Below are 14,414 nucleotides of genomic sequence, written 5' to 3'. Positions count from 1 at the left end.
AATAAAGGATTCACCGTGCCTGCCTTCCCAGAGAGGAGCGACAAGTTTAAAAGGTCAGAGATAGGCTTGGCGATGATAGGGGGAGCAATCTTAAAGATGAAAGGGTGTAAACCATCTGACCCAGATGTTTTTGGGGGGAGAAACTTTGTAGCGGGGCAGGGGAAAAAGAGGGATGAGCATCGGGGCTAGTCGCATTAGAAGGGGAGGGAGATGAGGAAATGTTAGACGGGCAAGGAGGCATGGCTGAGTCAAATAGGAATCTTGACTTAATGAAGTGGTGATTAAAGTGCTTAGCCATGTGCTCCTTGTCAGTAACAACCACATCATCAACATTAAGGGACATGGGCAGCTTTGAGGAAGAGGGTTCATTCTCCAGATCTTTAACCGTTTTCCAGAACTTCTTGGGGTTAGACCCATAGAGAGAGACCTTCTCTTAAACTTTGGCCTTCCGGAAAGCCTGAGTGCACTGATTTCTCATTTGCCTGAATGAGAGCCAGTCGGCCTGAGTATGCGTGTGCCAAGCCTTTCGCCAAATTGAATTCTTGAGGTGGAGTAACTCTGCAAGATTACGGTTGAACCAGGGTTTGAACCTGTTTTTAATTCTCTATTCTTTATGTGGGCATGTTTGTTAACAATACCACTGAAAATATCAAAAAAGAAGGTCCAAGCATCTTCGACAAAGGGGATCAAGCTGATTCTAAACCATTTTACAGAGCTCAGTTCATGAAGGAAGGCTTGCTCATTCAAGTTTTTTTGCAAGTGTCTATGACAAATCAGGACCGTTCGTTTCACTGAGCAGTCATTACGAATGCAGGCTGTAAAACAGTGATCACTAAGGTCATTACAGGAAACACCAGACGGATACCTATCAGGATTATTTGTGAGGATGACATCGAGGAGAGTAGCCCTTTCTGGGTGTTTGGAGTCATACCTTGTGGGATTGGTAATAATCTGAGAAAGAGTTAGGGAGTTCCATTGCTTTAAGACTTGGTCAGGTGGTTTAAGCATGTCCCAGTTTAGGTCGCCTAGCAGGACAATTTCAGACTTAGTGTAAGGGGCCAGGAGAGAGCTTAGGGCAGTTAGGGTACAGGCCAGTGCTGATGAAGGACAGTAACACCCAGCAACAGTCAACAAAAAACAGCAAATAAAACTGTTTGGGGACAGACTTGGTGGAGACAACCGAGCACTGAAAGTGATACTTGGTAAAGATTGCCACTCCACCCCCTTTGGAAGATAAGTTATGCCGAAAAAGGTTATAACCAGAAAGGTTAACATCAGTATTCAAAACACTCTTCATTAACCATGTCTCAGTAATGACCAACACATCTGGATTGGAGCTGTTAACCCAAACTTTCAATTGATACATTTTAGACAATACGCTTCTAGTGTTAACGTGCAGAAAACCCAGGCTTTTACGAGAGCAGAAATCAGTGAAGCAGATATCAGAGCACAAGTCAGAATTGGGGCTAGCAACAGTAGATGGGCCAGAGTGTACATGCACATTTCCAGATATCATCAGCAGTAATACAATCATGGCACTGCATATGACAGGGAGAGCTCTGCAGTGTTGATTTATGACATTTGAATGTGCATTAGATGGCAACAAGATCATATTGTACAGCAATTTCATCAGGTAACATGAATACAAAGCTGCCGAGAGGTGGTTAGAATAGGATGGGAGGCCAAGAGTCCGTGTAGCAAATAGAGAGTCAGAGACCCAAGTGTGAGAACAAACATAGTCTGTGCCACGGTTGGGTGAACAAGAAAGTTCATAGTCAACAAAGCATGCAGGAGTCAAGAGGCAAATAGCATAAGTTACAAGAAAAAAATATTAACTTAGCATTCAGTCCCCATAAAGTAAAATATATCATTGTAATGTATTTCTTGGCTTTAAAAATAGCATCAGACCAAACATTACTCGCTCAGTTCCAGGTTGGATGGTGTCCTCAGGTCTCTGCTGTTTGTTTGCCAGAGCACCCGCTGTATAGCTTGGAAAAAGGAATCCTTGGTAGTAGGAAACCTTCCAGGTAATTTTGTCCAAAATCAATTTGTAGGTTGGGAGTTTTGATCTGGAGTGAAGGTTATGCTATGGAGGGTAGCATCATGTATATGTCCCTGCCTAAAAATCCAAGTTTATTTAACTCCAAATCTATCTTTTTGTAAAAAGATACTGAAAAAAGTAGGAGCGCACATGCAGCTGTGTCTCTCTCTCTATCTCCCTCTTATCAATGCAATGTTAACGAGGACAGGTGGGTCTTTGTGAATTTAAAAAGGTTAATACCTCGATAACGATAAAGCATAGCGACAGAGTGGTACATCCATTTTGGTCCCACTAAAAAATAAGAAAAGCCTTTGTGAACCCAATTCTGTAAACCCTAATTGAATTGAACCTATGGGTATGTGTGCTAATTACTAGGAAATAACTTGGTAGAGACAATTGGAACCTATGGGTATGTGTGCTAATTACAGTGCATTCAGAAAGTATTCAGACCCCTTCACTTTTTCCACATTTTGTTACGTTACTTCATCATTCTAAAATTGAACAAATTGGGGGTTTTCCTCATCAATCTACACACAATACCTCATAATGACAAATCAAAACAGTGTTTTTGAAATTCTTGCAAAATATTACATTTACATAAGTATTCAGACCCTTTACTCAGTACTTTGTTGAAATACCTTTGGCAGTGATTACAGCCTTGAGTCTTCTGGGTTAAGACACTACAAGCTTGGCACACCTGTATTTGGGGAGTTTCTCCCATTTTTCTCTGCAGATCCTCTCAAGTTCTTTCAGCTTGGATGGGGAGCGTCACTGCACAGCTATGTTCAGGTCTCTCCAGAGATGTTCAATCGGGTTAAAGTCCAGGCTCTGGCTGGGCCACTCAAGGACATTCAGAGACCTGTCCTGAAGCCACTCCTGGTCTGAAAGTCCTTTAGGTGCCTTTTGGCAAACTCCTGGCGAGCTGTCATGTGCCTTTTACTGAGGAGTGGCTTCCATCTGGCCACTCTACCATAAAGGCGTGATTGGTGGAGTGCTGCAGAGATGGTTGTCTTTCTGGAAGGTTCTCCCATCTCCACAGAGGTCCACTCTGGGGCTCTGTCAGTGACCATCGGTCGGGTTCTTGGTCACCTCGCTGACCAAGGCCCTTCTCCCCTGATTGCGCAATTTAGCTGGGCAGCTAGCTCTAGGAAGGGTCTTGGTGGTTCCAAACTTCTTCCATTTAAGAATGATGGAAGCCACTGTGTTCTTGGGGACCTTCAATGCTGCAGAAATGTTTTGGTAACCTTYCCCAGATCTGTGCCTCGACATAATCCTGTCTCAGAGCTATACGGTCAATTCCTTTGACATCATGGCTTGGTCTTTGCTCTGACATGCACTGCCAACTKTGGGACCTTTCAAAAAAATAAAAGTACCTTTATTTTACCTAAATCATGTCCAATCAGTTGAATTTACCACAGGTGGACTCCAATCAAGTTGTAGTTGTATAAATATCTCAAGGATGGTCAATGGAAACAGGATGCACCTGAGTTCAATTTCGAGTCTCATAGCAAAAGGGTCTGAATACTTATGTAAATAAGGTATTTCTGTTTTTTATTTTTATAAATTTGCAAACTTTCTAAAAACCTGTTTTAGTTTTGTAATTATGGGGTATTATGTGTAGATTGATGAGTAAAAATGGTTAATTAATCCATTTGAGAATAAGGCTGTAACGTAACAAATTGTGGAAAAAGTTAAGGGGTCTGAATACTTTCCGAATGCACTGTAGGTGCTTCAGAAATCCTAAGGAAATGTCATGATCTTAATTTTCCAGGTTTCAGGACAAGAGAAAGAGCCTGCTGGAGAGGCTGTTCCTCAAACCCAGACCTGAGGCTCCCAGGGACGTCATTTAAGTGTTGGTCCAGGAAAAGGGGAGGGAGGGAGTTCTTCGACCCACTCCACAACAACTCACTCCCAAACCAGTCGCGACTGGAATGAGCCAAACCACAACCTCGGAACAGCTCCAAGACTTTGTTCTGATTTCAGTGGGAGGAGGAGTAGAGGTGGACAGTGAAACTGTGTTTGACTCTACTACTGCAGCAGAACCCTCCACCTCTGGCCTGGGGAACGATGCAGTAGTACTGGACATCCCCACTACGGGGGAGAGGGTGTTTGTGTTCCGCACCCCACTGGAACCCCAGAACACCACGGGAGCCACCAACAGGAAGAGGACGAAGAGGAACTTCCTTAATCTGAAGAATGGGTCGGTGGCCCCCACGGACCAACCCTGAGTTTGTTGGTCCGGGTTGGTCGTCTAAAAATTGGTCATAGGATCAATTCTGGGTACAGAAGATTCCTACTAGTCCTATACTGTACCCCAAGCCTGGTCCCAGATCTGTTTGGTGCCATGACAATGGCCAAAACAGCATAAACAGATCTGGGACAAGGGTARGGGGTCCCTGTTAGATTCTGCTATGTGGTCTTAAATGTCTCACCAGTATGTTACTCACTGATGGTATGAGAAAAATTAACAGAATGATTTATAATAATTTTGTTGAAATAGTCAGCAAGTAATGTAAAATAGTCAGATAGTTGCAGGCTTTGTCTTTAGGCAGGTAGTTTTTATTAGAACAAATGAGTTGCACGTCTTGTTAAATACATATGTATTCACTATTATCAATATTTTAACACATTTTATGAATGCAATTATGATAAATTAATAACATCTTTATCAAAAACATTATTTTAGTGTTCTTGTCAGTTGTATGTTAAACATCTGCAACAGTGCAGTCATCTTATAGCTCCGTTTTTGGCCAGTTCCAAAATATATATTTTTAACACATTTCAACCAATGTGTTATAACTGTCAATACATTTAAAAAAAWATATATTTAACCTTTATTTAACTAGGCAAGTCCGTTAAGAACAAATTCTTGTTTAAAATGACGCCTACCCCGGCCAAACCCTAACAACGCAGGGCCAATTGTACGCCGCCCTATGGGACTCAGTGATACAGCCTGGAATCGAACCAGGGTCTGTAGTGACGCCTCCAGCACTGAGATGCAGTGCCTTACATGCTGACCAAACCACATGCACACATGCGTCCACATGCGCATCGCGCGCTAGTTGATTTTGTTCACCTACACCAGAAGCGATCAGAAAACGCAGGTTGAAATATCAAAACAAACTCTGAACCAATTATATTAATTTGGGGACAGGTCAAAAAGCATGAACCATTTATGGCAATTAAGCTAGCTAGCTTGCTGTTGCTAGCTAATTTGTCCTTGTAATATAAACATTGGGTTGTTATTTTACCTGAAATGCACAAGGTCTTCTACTCCGACAATTAATCCACAGATAAAAAGGTAAACCGAATTTGTTTCTCGTCATCTCTCCTCCTTCCTTCAGGCTTATTTGACTTCTTTGGACTTTATATGGCTGTTGGCAACCAACTTTACAGCATTACTATAACCGAGCAGAGTGTGGACCTAAGTTCATTCAATCACCCAGGTGGGTATATGCTCCTAAAAACCAATGAGGAGATGGGAGAGGCCGGACTTGCAGCTCGTTGAGCTTCACATAGAACCAATTTCTATTTTAGCGCCTGGCCACGCAGACGCTCGCAAGCAATGTGGGTGCAATGATTGAATAACAAGTATGTGTAAATGTATTTTGCAACGCTCACTGCACAAGTGGTGTGGTCAGCATGTAACGCTTCGAACATATCGACAGCATCATTGTGCAAAATTGTTTGCGCATCATCTGGATATGTAATGTGTGTCCGAAGCATAACACCATGCCCAAACCAGGGCGCGTCGCCTGCGCGAGTGTTGCAAAATAAATGTACACATACTACATGTTATTCAATCATTATACCCACACTGCTCGCGAGCGCCAACGAGCGTCTGCGTTGTCAGGAGCATGTCCTGCCTCTCCTATCTCCTCATTGGTTTTTAGAAGCATATACCCATGTGGGTGATTGAAAGATGAACTGAGGTCACTTGTGGTAATGCACCTTATTATGAAAGTTAGTTGCCAATCGCCATATAAATTCCAAAGAAGAAAAAGAAGCGTGGAAGAAGGAGAGATTACTTGAAATGATTTGGTTGACCATTTTATGTGTGGATTAATTGTAGGAGTAGAGGATTGCTGCATTTCAGGTGAAATAACAACTCAATGTTTATATCCCTGGACAAATTAGCTAGCAACAGCTAGCTAGTTAGCTAAATAGGACAAATGAACTAGCAACTGCAAGCTAGCTAGCTAAATAGCCATAAATGTTTAATGCTTTTCGACCTGTCCCCAAATTAATATAATTGGTTCAGTGTTTGTTTTGATATTTAACGAGGTAAAGACAGTTTCAAGTAGGATATTCGCGCTTTCAAACATCAATAGCTTTCAAACCACTTGAGCCACAGACTCCAAATAAGTGTCATGATGTTGGAAAAATTGCGCACAACATTGCACAGGTCTTTTTTTCACGATATGGATATTAATTTGCTTTCCAAAGCAAATAAACATGTSTAAATGTGAGCAGCTTTTTGTATTCCTAGTTGAATTAGTTAGGGAGCGTAAACAAAGTACAAACTTTTTTTACATTCGATTTTACATTTCAATAGCTCCTTGGTCATGTGACCTACTTGACTCAAACAAGGTTCAGAATGTCCACTGACTACCCTTCTATATTGCACACCCTTTGGTTTGTCCATTTTCATCTCAAACGTTTTTACATAAATTTTTCAAAGTTTCTAATTTGAATAGATCCTTGGTCATGTGACCTACTGACTTCAAACAAGGTGAAGAATGTCCACTGACTACCCTTCTATATTGCACACCCTTTAGTTTGTCCATTTACATCTCACAYGTTTTTACATACATTTTTCAAAATGTAAAACTTCAATAGCTCCTTGGTCATGTGGCCTACTGGACTCAAACAAACTTTAGAATGTCCACAGACTAGCTTTATATATTGCACACTCTTATTTGTGTACTGTAAAATCACACGGTGTAACGCACATTTTTCATAGTTTTAAATGTCAATAGCTCCTTGGTCATGTCAATTACACACCTAAGAAGCGTGCAGTGGATATACACCCATATTACATAACCTCTAGTCATGTATCTTCTATATTGTTGTACATTGATAAACTCAGCAAAAAAAWWAAWAAATAAATGTGCCTTTTTCAGGACCCTATCTTTCAAATATAGTTAGTAAAAATCCAAATAACTTCACAGATCTTCATTGTAAAGGGTTTAAACACTGTTTCCCATGCTTGTTCAATGAACCATAAACAATTAATGAACATGCACCTGTGGAACGGACACTAACAGCTTACGGTAGGTGGTAGGAAATTAAGGTCACAGTTATGAAAACTTAGCACACTAAATAGGCCTTTCTACTGTCTGTGAAAAACACAGAAAGAAAGATGCCCAGGGTCCCTGCTCATCTGCGTGAACGTGCTTAAGGCATGCTGCAAGGAGGCATGAGGACTGCAGATGTGGCCAGGGCAATAAATTGCAATGTCCGTATTGTGAGACACCTAAGACAGCGCTACAGGGAGACAGGACGAACAGCTGATCGTCCTCGCAGTGGCAGACCACGTGTAACAACACCTGCACAGGATCGGTACATCCGAACATCACAACCGCGGGACAAGGTAAAGGATGGCAACAACAATTGCCCGAGTTACACCAGGAACGCACACCCCTCTATCAGTGCTCAGACTGTTCGCAATAGGCTGAGAGAGGCTGGCGAGGGCTTGTAGGCCTGTTGTAAGGCAGGTCCTCACCAGACATCACTGGCAACAACGTCGCCTATGGGCACAAACCCACTGTTGCTTGACCAGACAGGACTGGCAAAAAGTGCTCTTCACTGACGAGTCAGGGTTTAGTTTCACTAGGGGTGATGGTCGGATTCGCGTTTATCGTCAAAGGAATGAGCGTTACACTGAGACCTGTACTCTGGAGCGGGATCGATTTGGAGGTGGTCCGTCATGGTCTGGGGCGGTATCACAGCATCATCGGACTGAGCTTGTTGTCATTGCAGGCAATCTCAATGATGTGCGTTACAGGGAAGACATCCTCCTCCCTCATGTGGTACCCTGCCTGCAGGCTCATCCTGACATGACCCTCCAGCATGACAATGCTACCAGCCATAAGCTCGTTCTGTGTGTGATTTCCTGCAAGACAGGAATGTCAGTGTTCTGACCATGGCCAGCGAAGAGCCCGGATCTCAATCCCATTGAGCACGTCTGGGACCTGTTGGATCGGAGGGTGGGGGCTAGGGCCATTCCCCCCAGAAATGTCCGGGAACTTGCAGGTGCCTTGGTGGAAGAGTGGGGTAACATCTCACAGCAAGAACTGGCAAATCTGGTGAGGAGGAGATGCACTGCAGTACATAATGCAGCTGTTGACCACACCAGATACCGACTGTTACTTTTGATTTTGACCCCCCCTTTGTTCAGGGACACATTATTCCATTTCTGTTAGTCACATTATCTGTGGAACTTGTTCAGTTTATGTCTCAGTTGTTGAATCTTATGTTCATACAAATATTTACACATGTTAAGTTTGTGCATTTCAGGTAAAATAACAACTCAATGTTTATGTCCCAGGACAAATTAGCTAGCAACAGCAAGCTAGCTACATAGGACAAATTAGCTAGCAAGTGCAAGCTAGCTAGCTAAATTGCCATAAATGTTTACTGCTTTTCGACCTGTCCCCAAATTAATATAATTGGTTCAGAGTTTGTTTTGATATTTTAACCTGCGTGTCGTGATCGGGTTTGTTGTGGGGGGACAAAATAAATGTATGCACGATGGCGCACACGCGCAGCCGGTATTGGTTCCGTGTTACAAGGAAAACTACAGGCGAATATCCGTAGAATATCCAACCTGAAACTCTTTTTACCTCGRTTTGACATTTCAACCTGCATGTCGTGATCGAGTTTGGTGTTGGGGGACAAAATACATTTTCGCGAGTCCGGTATGGTTTTAGGTAGGTTGTAGTAATGCTATAAAGTTGGTTGCCAACAGCTATATTAAATCCAAAATAAGAAGAAACCCGAGGAAGGAGAGAGATCGATAAAACKGTAAACCGAATTCCTTTATCATCTGTGGATTAATTGTCGGAGTAGAGGACCTTGCACATTTCATGTGAAATAACAACCCAATGGTTATATCACAGGACAAATTACCTAGGAACAGCAAGCTAGCTAGCTAAAATGCCATAAATGTTTAATGCTTTTTCACCTGACCCCAAATTAATATAATTGGTTCAGTTTGTTTTGATATTTCAACCTGCATGTCCTAATCGCTTCTGATGTGAGTGAACAAAATCAATTTGCGGGCGATGGTTAAAAAAATATGCATTAATACATTTTGATTGTAACGTGTGGATTGTTACAAAATGGGATGATGCACTTTGTTGCGCATCAAATAGTGTTATTTGACGTGTATCTTTTTTGACACGCAAAGACCCAAACGGCGTATCGTATTCCATACACTTGTTTCCAAAATGCATTGGAGAATGAAATATTTTTCTTCGACGTCATCATCACTTTTCTTTTTTCGGTCCAACTATAATCTGCAAAGGTGCTGGGCGAAGCACACTCGTGTTGTAAAGCTCTTGCCTAGTTGCCTAAACATAATAAGCCTGTTTTGACCGACGCAACAACGGTTGAAAGATGAGACTCGCACTTTTGTTGTGTTTCTTCAGTTTTATTTGGTTGGCTGACTGTGCACCACCGACATGCTATTCCCGAGTGCTCGGCTTGAGCAAGGAAATAATAGGCCTTTTGGAAAAACTACACAATTATCATCGCACGGTGAGCTATTCCAAATTACATTATTGATTTGATAAAACCGTTTTCTAATGTATCCAAATGTTTTCTAATTTTAACTTTTTCTGTTGCAGAAAACATGCGTTGAGATTCTGCCCAAGATGTTTCTGGATGTGCAAGTGAGTTGTTATACATCCTATTGATGTGAACAAAAGGTTGATTCTCAAACGTCAGTACTTAACAAAATGTTGACAGAGTGAACCTGCATCAGATTTGATGTCTCATTGGGTTATGTTGCAGCAACTGTAATGAGTTGGTGATGCAATACCTACGTTTGCCGTAGACTAGAAGATGCATACATTACATAATGTTGTTGGATGCCAATATCAAAGCTCAAAAACATATCTTGTCAATTGATTTAAATTCATATAAAAACATTGTTCTACCCCAGTAACTGAACCTGTTTGTGACACCTTTTCATTCAAAATAGTATAATATCCATTGAGCAATAAGATTTACAATGCCATTATTATTTCCCTATAGAATTCGTGCATCAATACCAAGCTCCGTGACTTCCTCTATGTCATGGAGAACCTTCCTACGCAGTACTGCAGAGAGCGACCCAGGATCGTGTTGTTGAAGCAGAAAGTCACCAACCTGTACAGAATCATCAACAGAATCTGTTATCGGGTATGTCTGCTCAGCTCTGCAGAGGAATGAACCATGCTGTCTCTCATAGCCAGAATAATTAATTTTTTAAGAAAAAAAAAGGTCTATCATAGCCTACTCTGGATGTGGTGCAGGGAATAACTAGCCTGGTTCCAGGTCTGTTTGTGCTGTCTTGCCAACCGTTATATATAACAACAATGACCATGTGAGTTGGAGTGTTTCTGATAATTGCTTCTGTAGTTTATTATCTGTGGACATTTCAGTCAGCCGTGCACCCACATTCTGCCGTTGGAGATGTCGTGTATGCCTTAGTGTGACTGTGTGACCTCCCCACAGGACCTAGTGTATTTTACAGATGACTGTGAGGCCATTGAGACTGGCCAGAGTACCCCTCACTACAGAGAGGACAGGCTCCAGCTGCTGGTGGAAGAGAAGAGATGAGYCCATCCAGAGACAAACACACATACACCACACACACATATACACACACAGGAATATAATTGTGAGGGCATGTAAACTCTGTTTCACTCACACACACACATACATAGCATCACACACAACTGTAGCTAAAAAACATGCCAACATAGTTTCATTTCTAACCTGTAAGCCTAAAGATTTGAGTTTTTTGTCCAAGTGAGGTCTCATGTTAGATGGCATGTGTTACATTTCAAATGGAGAACTTTCCACAGGAAATTAGCTGAATACCAGCTATTCTGATGAAAACCTTTTACCAGAATAAACCAAAATGTTTGTGTGCCTCACTTACTGCTGCTTACCTACCACACCGTTCGAAAGACATGCCTTATTTATCCAAATATCTTGTATGTTTCCATAACTCTTCATACATACCGAGGTCCCAGCTCGTACATCACCGAGAAAAGATTGATTACCTCATGCTGATTGTATGACTAGGCCTAGTCTTTAACCTAAACTCTAGTAATGTATCTTGTTCAGATRTAGGCTATACTTAATCATGATTGCATTTTCTTGTAATTGGTGCAGTAGGCTTATACATATGTGTATTAGTTATATGTATGTAATAAAACAACTTTTTTTTAATGCTCGTAGCTTTCAAATGTGTTGTGTGAGTAGCAAGCACAATTGCAATTGATTGCAACCATTCGCTACCATGTCTCAACTTTACCTGTTGTGCTTGCCTGTAAATATATATATTTTTTTCAATCGGACAATGCTTCTCAGACTGTTAGGATTCAGACAAACGTAATGTTTCTCGCAGAGATGAAGTCAAGACTCTAGAGACCCATACTATAGATCAGACCAAGACCGTTAAAATGGGGGGGAAACACACCCTCGGGCTTCCATATGGAAAAATGTAGTTTCCTGCACTTCTGAGTTGTCACTCCTAGTTAGTTAAAATACTCTTAAGAGCTGGTACTCAGTGGTGTATCTTGACCACATGGGTTGAGAGACTACAAAAATCATGCTCTTGTCCATGACCAAGGCCCAGACCGAGACATTGTGTTCCAAGACCCTTACCCTGTGTATCGAAACAAGGTCCCAGACCCTTAACCTGTGTATCGAAACAAGGTCCCAGACCCTTAACCTGTGTATCGAAATGATGTCCCAGACTAGACATTTTGTGCCAAGACCATGAGATGAAGACTTCACCTCGGTTTCACTTGACAAAGTTTGTCAAGTGAAACCTGACTGATAAACGTTGGTGGTGTTGTGATACTATCTGCTTAAACACACATTTGTTGAACAGAAACAACCAAATGATGAACTCTATCTTATAAGCTATTTTACTGCTTTACTGAAATATTGGTGCAGTATTTTTCCACTTTCTTTGTAACATACAAACCATAACCTCTTGCTCATCCTCTGTCTTGCTAGCCTGTTAATCTAGGTGATTGTGTTTCCACACCCCTTTGAGATCTGTTGTAGAGTACTCTTTATTATCCCCAGGGGGCTATTCATTTAGCACAGCGTACATGACAATAAATATACACCAAAACAACACATGCAGCAATATGTACACAGCTAACCGTATTAATACAGTTTATTGAGAAAGCTGATAGCAGCTGGCATGAAGGAGAGTTTAGACCTATTTGTTTTGAACTTGGGGAGCCTGTATCTGTGCTCTGAGGGAAGCAATATACTGTATATTCATCAAACAAGGGATGCTGGGAGTCCCTCAGAATGGATTGTGCCTTACATATGACTGTCTGACAGGTGAGAAAGGTCAATTAAGTAACATTTTAAACATCTATATGACTTTCTCACAGTGTCCTTACTAAAAATCAAATACCTATACATTTTTAGATAYATGGGTAACACACATGAATAGGTTTAGTGTAGGAACACTGTTAGATGTTACTTATTATAACCACTATGACTTATGAGAGTGAGCTGATATTGCTTGTCAGCTGTTTCCAATTTCCACTGTATCTTCTGGACCAATTTTATATTACATGTGTTCCTAAGGCAAACTGGGAAATGTATGATACTTTTTGACTTACTTGATACTTTACAAGATATCAATCTTACTCATCACTAGGTTTTGAATCCACCAGATTTCTTTTCTTGGGATTTGGCAGGAGGCCTCCCTTAAGATACAGTATGTGTCATGGATCCTCCATCTAGTGCAGCTGTAGAAATCAGAAACCATTAAAAACATCCTAAAGATTGATTCTATACATCGTTTGACATGTTTCTACGGACTGTAACGGAACTTTTTGATATTTTGTCTGCAACTGGTGAACGCGCTTCGTGAGTTTTGATTTGTTTACCAAACGCGCTAACAAAAGTAGCTATTTGGACATAAATGATGGACATTATTGAACAAATCAAACATTTATTGTGGAACTGGGATTCCTGGGAGTGCATTCTGATGAAGATCATCAAAGGTAAGTGCATATTTATAATGGTATTTATGGCGGATATCTCTTTGTCTTGATTGGGCTCTGAGCGCCGACCTTAGATTATTGCATGGTTTTCTTTTTCCGTAAAGCTTTTTTGAAATGACACAGCGGTTGCATTAAGGAGAAGTGGATCTAAAATTCCATGTATAACACTTGTATCTTTGATCAAAGTTTATTATGAATATTTCTGGAAATTGATGTGGCTCTCTGCAAAATTCCCCAGATGTTTTTGGTACTACGCGCCAATGTATACTGAGATTTTTTTATATAAATATGAACTTTACCGAACAAAACATACATGTGTTGTGTAACATGAAGTCCTATGAGTGTCATCTGATGAAGATCATCAAAGGTTAGTGATTCATTTTCTCTATTTCTGCTTTTTGTGACTCCTGGCTTTGGCTGGAAAAATGGCTATGTTTTTCTGTGATTTGGCGCTGACCTAACATAATCGTTTGTGGTGCTTTCGCTGTAAAGCCTTTTTGAAATCGGACACTGTGGTGGGATTAACAACAAAATGGTATAAGATACCTGTATGTTTGAGGAATTTTAATTATGAGATTTCTGTTGTTTGAATTCGGCGCCCTGCACATTCACTGGCTGTTGTCATATCCCATAAGAAGTGTTAAGGGTTCTTCCTTTAAAGGGGCAATCTGAAGTTCAAACAATAACAAAGCGGTAAACCCCACACCTGATTTGTTCATAAGCTAAGGGATGGGACTGGATAAATGTTATACCACTCTCAAATTCATAGAAAGAGCTATGTTGCAAGGACTAAGCATTAATGAGATCAAAATTGTAGTTTTAACCATGTTTTGAGGCTATACAGTGTTGGTTTACAATTACTTTGTTTACAAACAAAGGAGTAAAAAAACATATTTTGGGTTCTCATGGGGTAAGACAATTGAATTAAGCTCATTAGACATTTATAAGATATATTCTTCAAGAATATAAATCATGAATTTAAAAGTGAAATAAAAATGGATGTAGCAATAGCAGAGTGCCTCTTTAACATAAATCTTCAATAATGTTCCAACCGGAGAATTCCGTTGTCTTCAGAAAAAGCAAATGGAACGGGAGCTACCTCTCATGTGAATGCGCATGAC

General features: G+C 40.9%; 1 protein-coding gene across 1 annotated transcript; it reads left to right on the top strand.

The window, feature by feature from the left end:
• The first annotated feature begins 8,810 nt into the window (after positions 1 to 8,810).
• Positions 8,811 to 11,485, top strand: LOC111970661 (cytokine-like protein 1). Its single transcript, XM_023997459.3, has 4 exons — positions 8,811 to 9,802; positions 9,892 to 9,936; positions 10,301 to 10,447; positions 10,763 to 11,485. Exons 1-4 carry the CDS (start codon positions 9,662 to 9,664, stop codon positions 10,865 to 10,867), a joined length of 438 nt encoding a protein of 145 aa, XP_023853227.1. The 5' UTR covers positions 8,811 to 9,661; the 3' UTR covers positions 10,868 to 11,485.
• Positions 11,486 to 14,414: the final 2,929 nt, after the last annotated feature.

Source organism: Salvelinus sp. IW2-2015, linkage group LG11 (assembly GCF_002910315.2).
Source record: "Salvelinus sp. IW2-2015 linkage group LG11, ASM291031v2, whole genome shotgun sequence".
Lineage (NCBI taxonomy): Eukaryota > Metazoa > Chordata > Actinopteri > Salmoniformes > Salmonidae > Salvelinus > Salvelinus sp. IW2-2015.
Note: the sequence above shows the minus strand (reverse complement) of the source record. Positions and strands in the feature narration are given on the sequence as shown.

Coding starts and splice junctions, on each gene's coding strand:
- LOC111970661 (XM_023997459.3), top strand. CDS start 9,662: ATGAGACTCGCACTTTTGTTGTGTTTCTTCAGTTTTATTTGGTTGGCT. Junction 9,937..10,300: donor AGATGTTTCTGGATGTGCAA/GTGAGTTGTTAT, acceptor ATTTCCCTATAG/AATTCGTGCATCAATACCAA. Junction 10,448..10,762: donor TCAACAGAATCTGTTATCGG/GTATGTCTGCTC, acceptor ACCTCCCCACAG/GACCTAGTGTATTTTACAGA.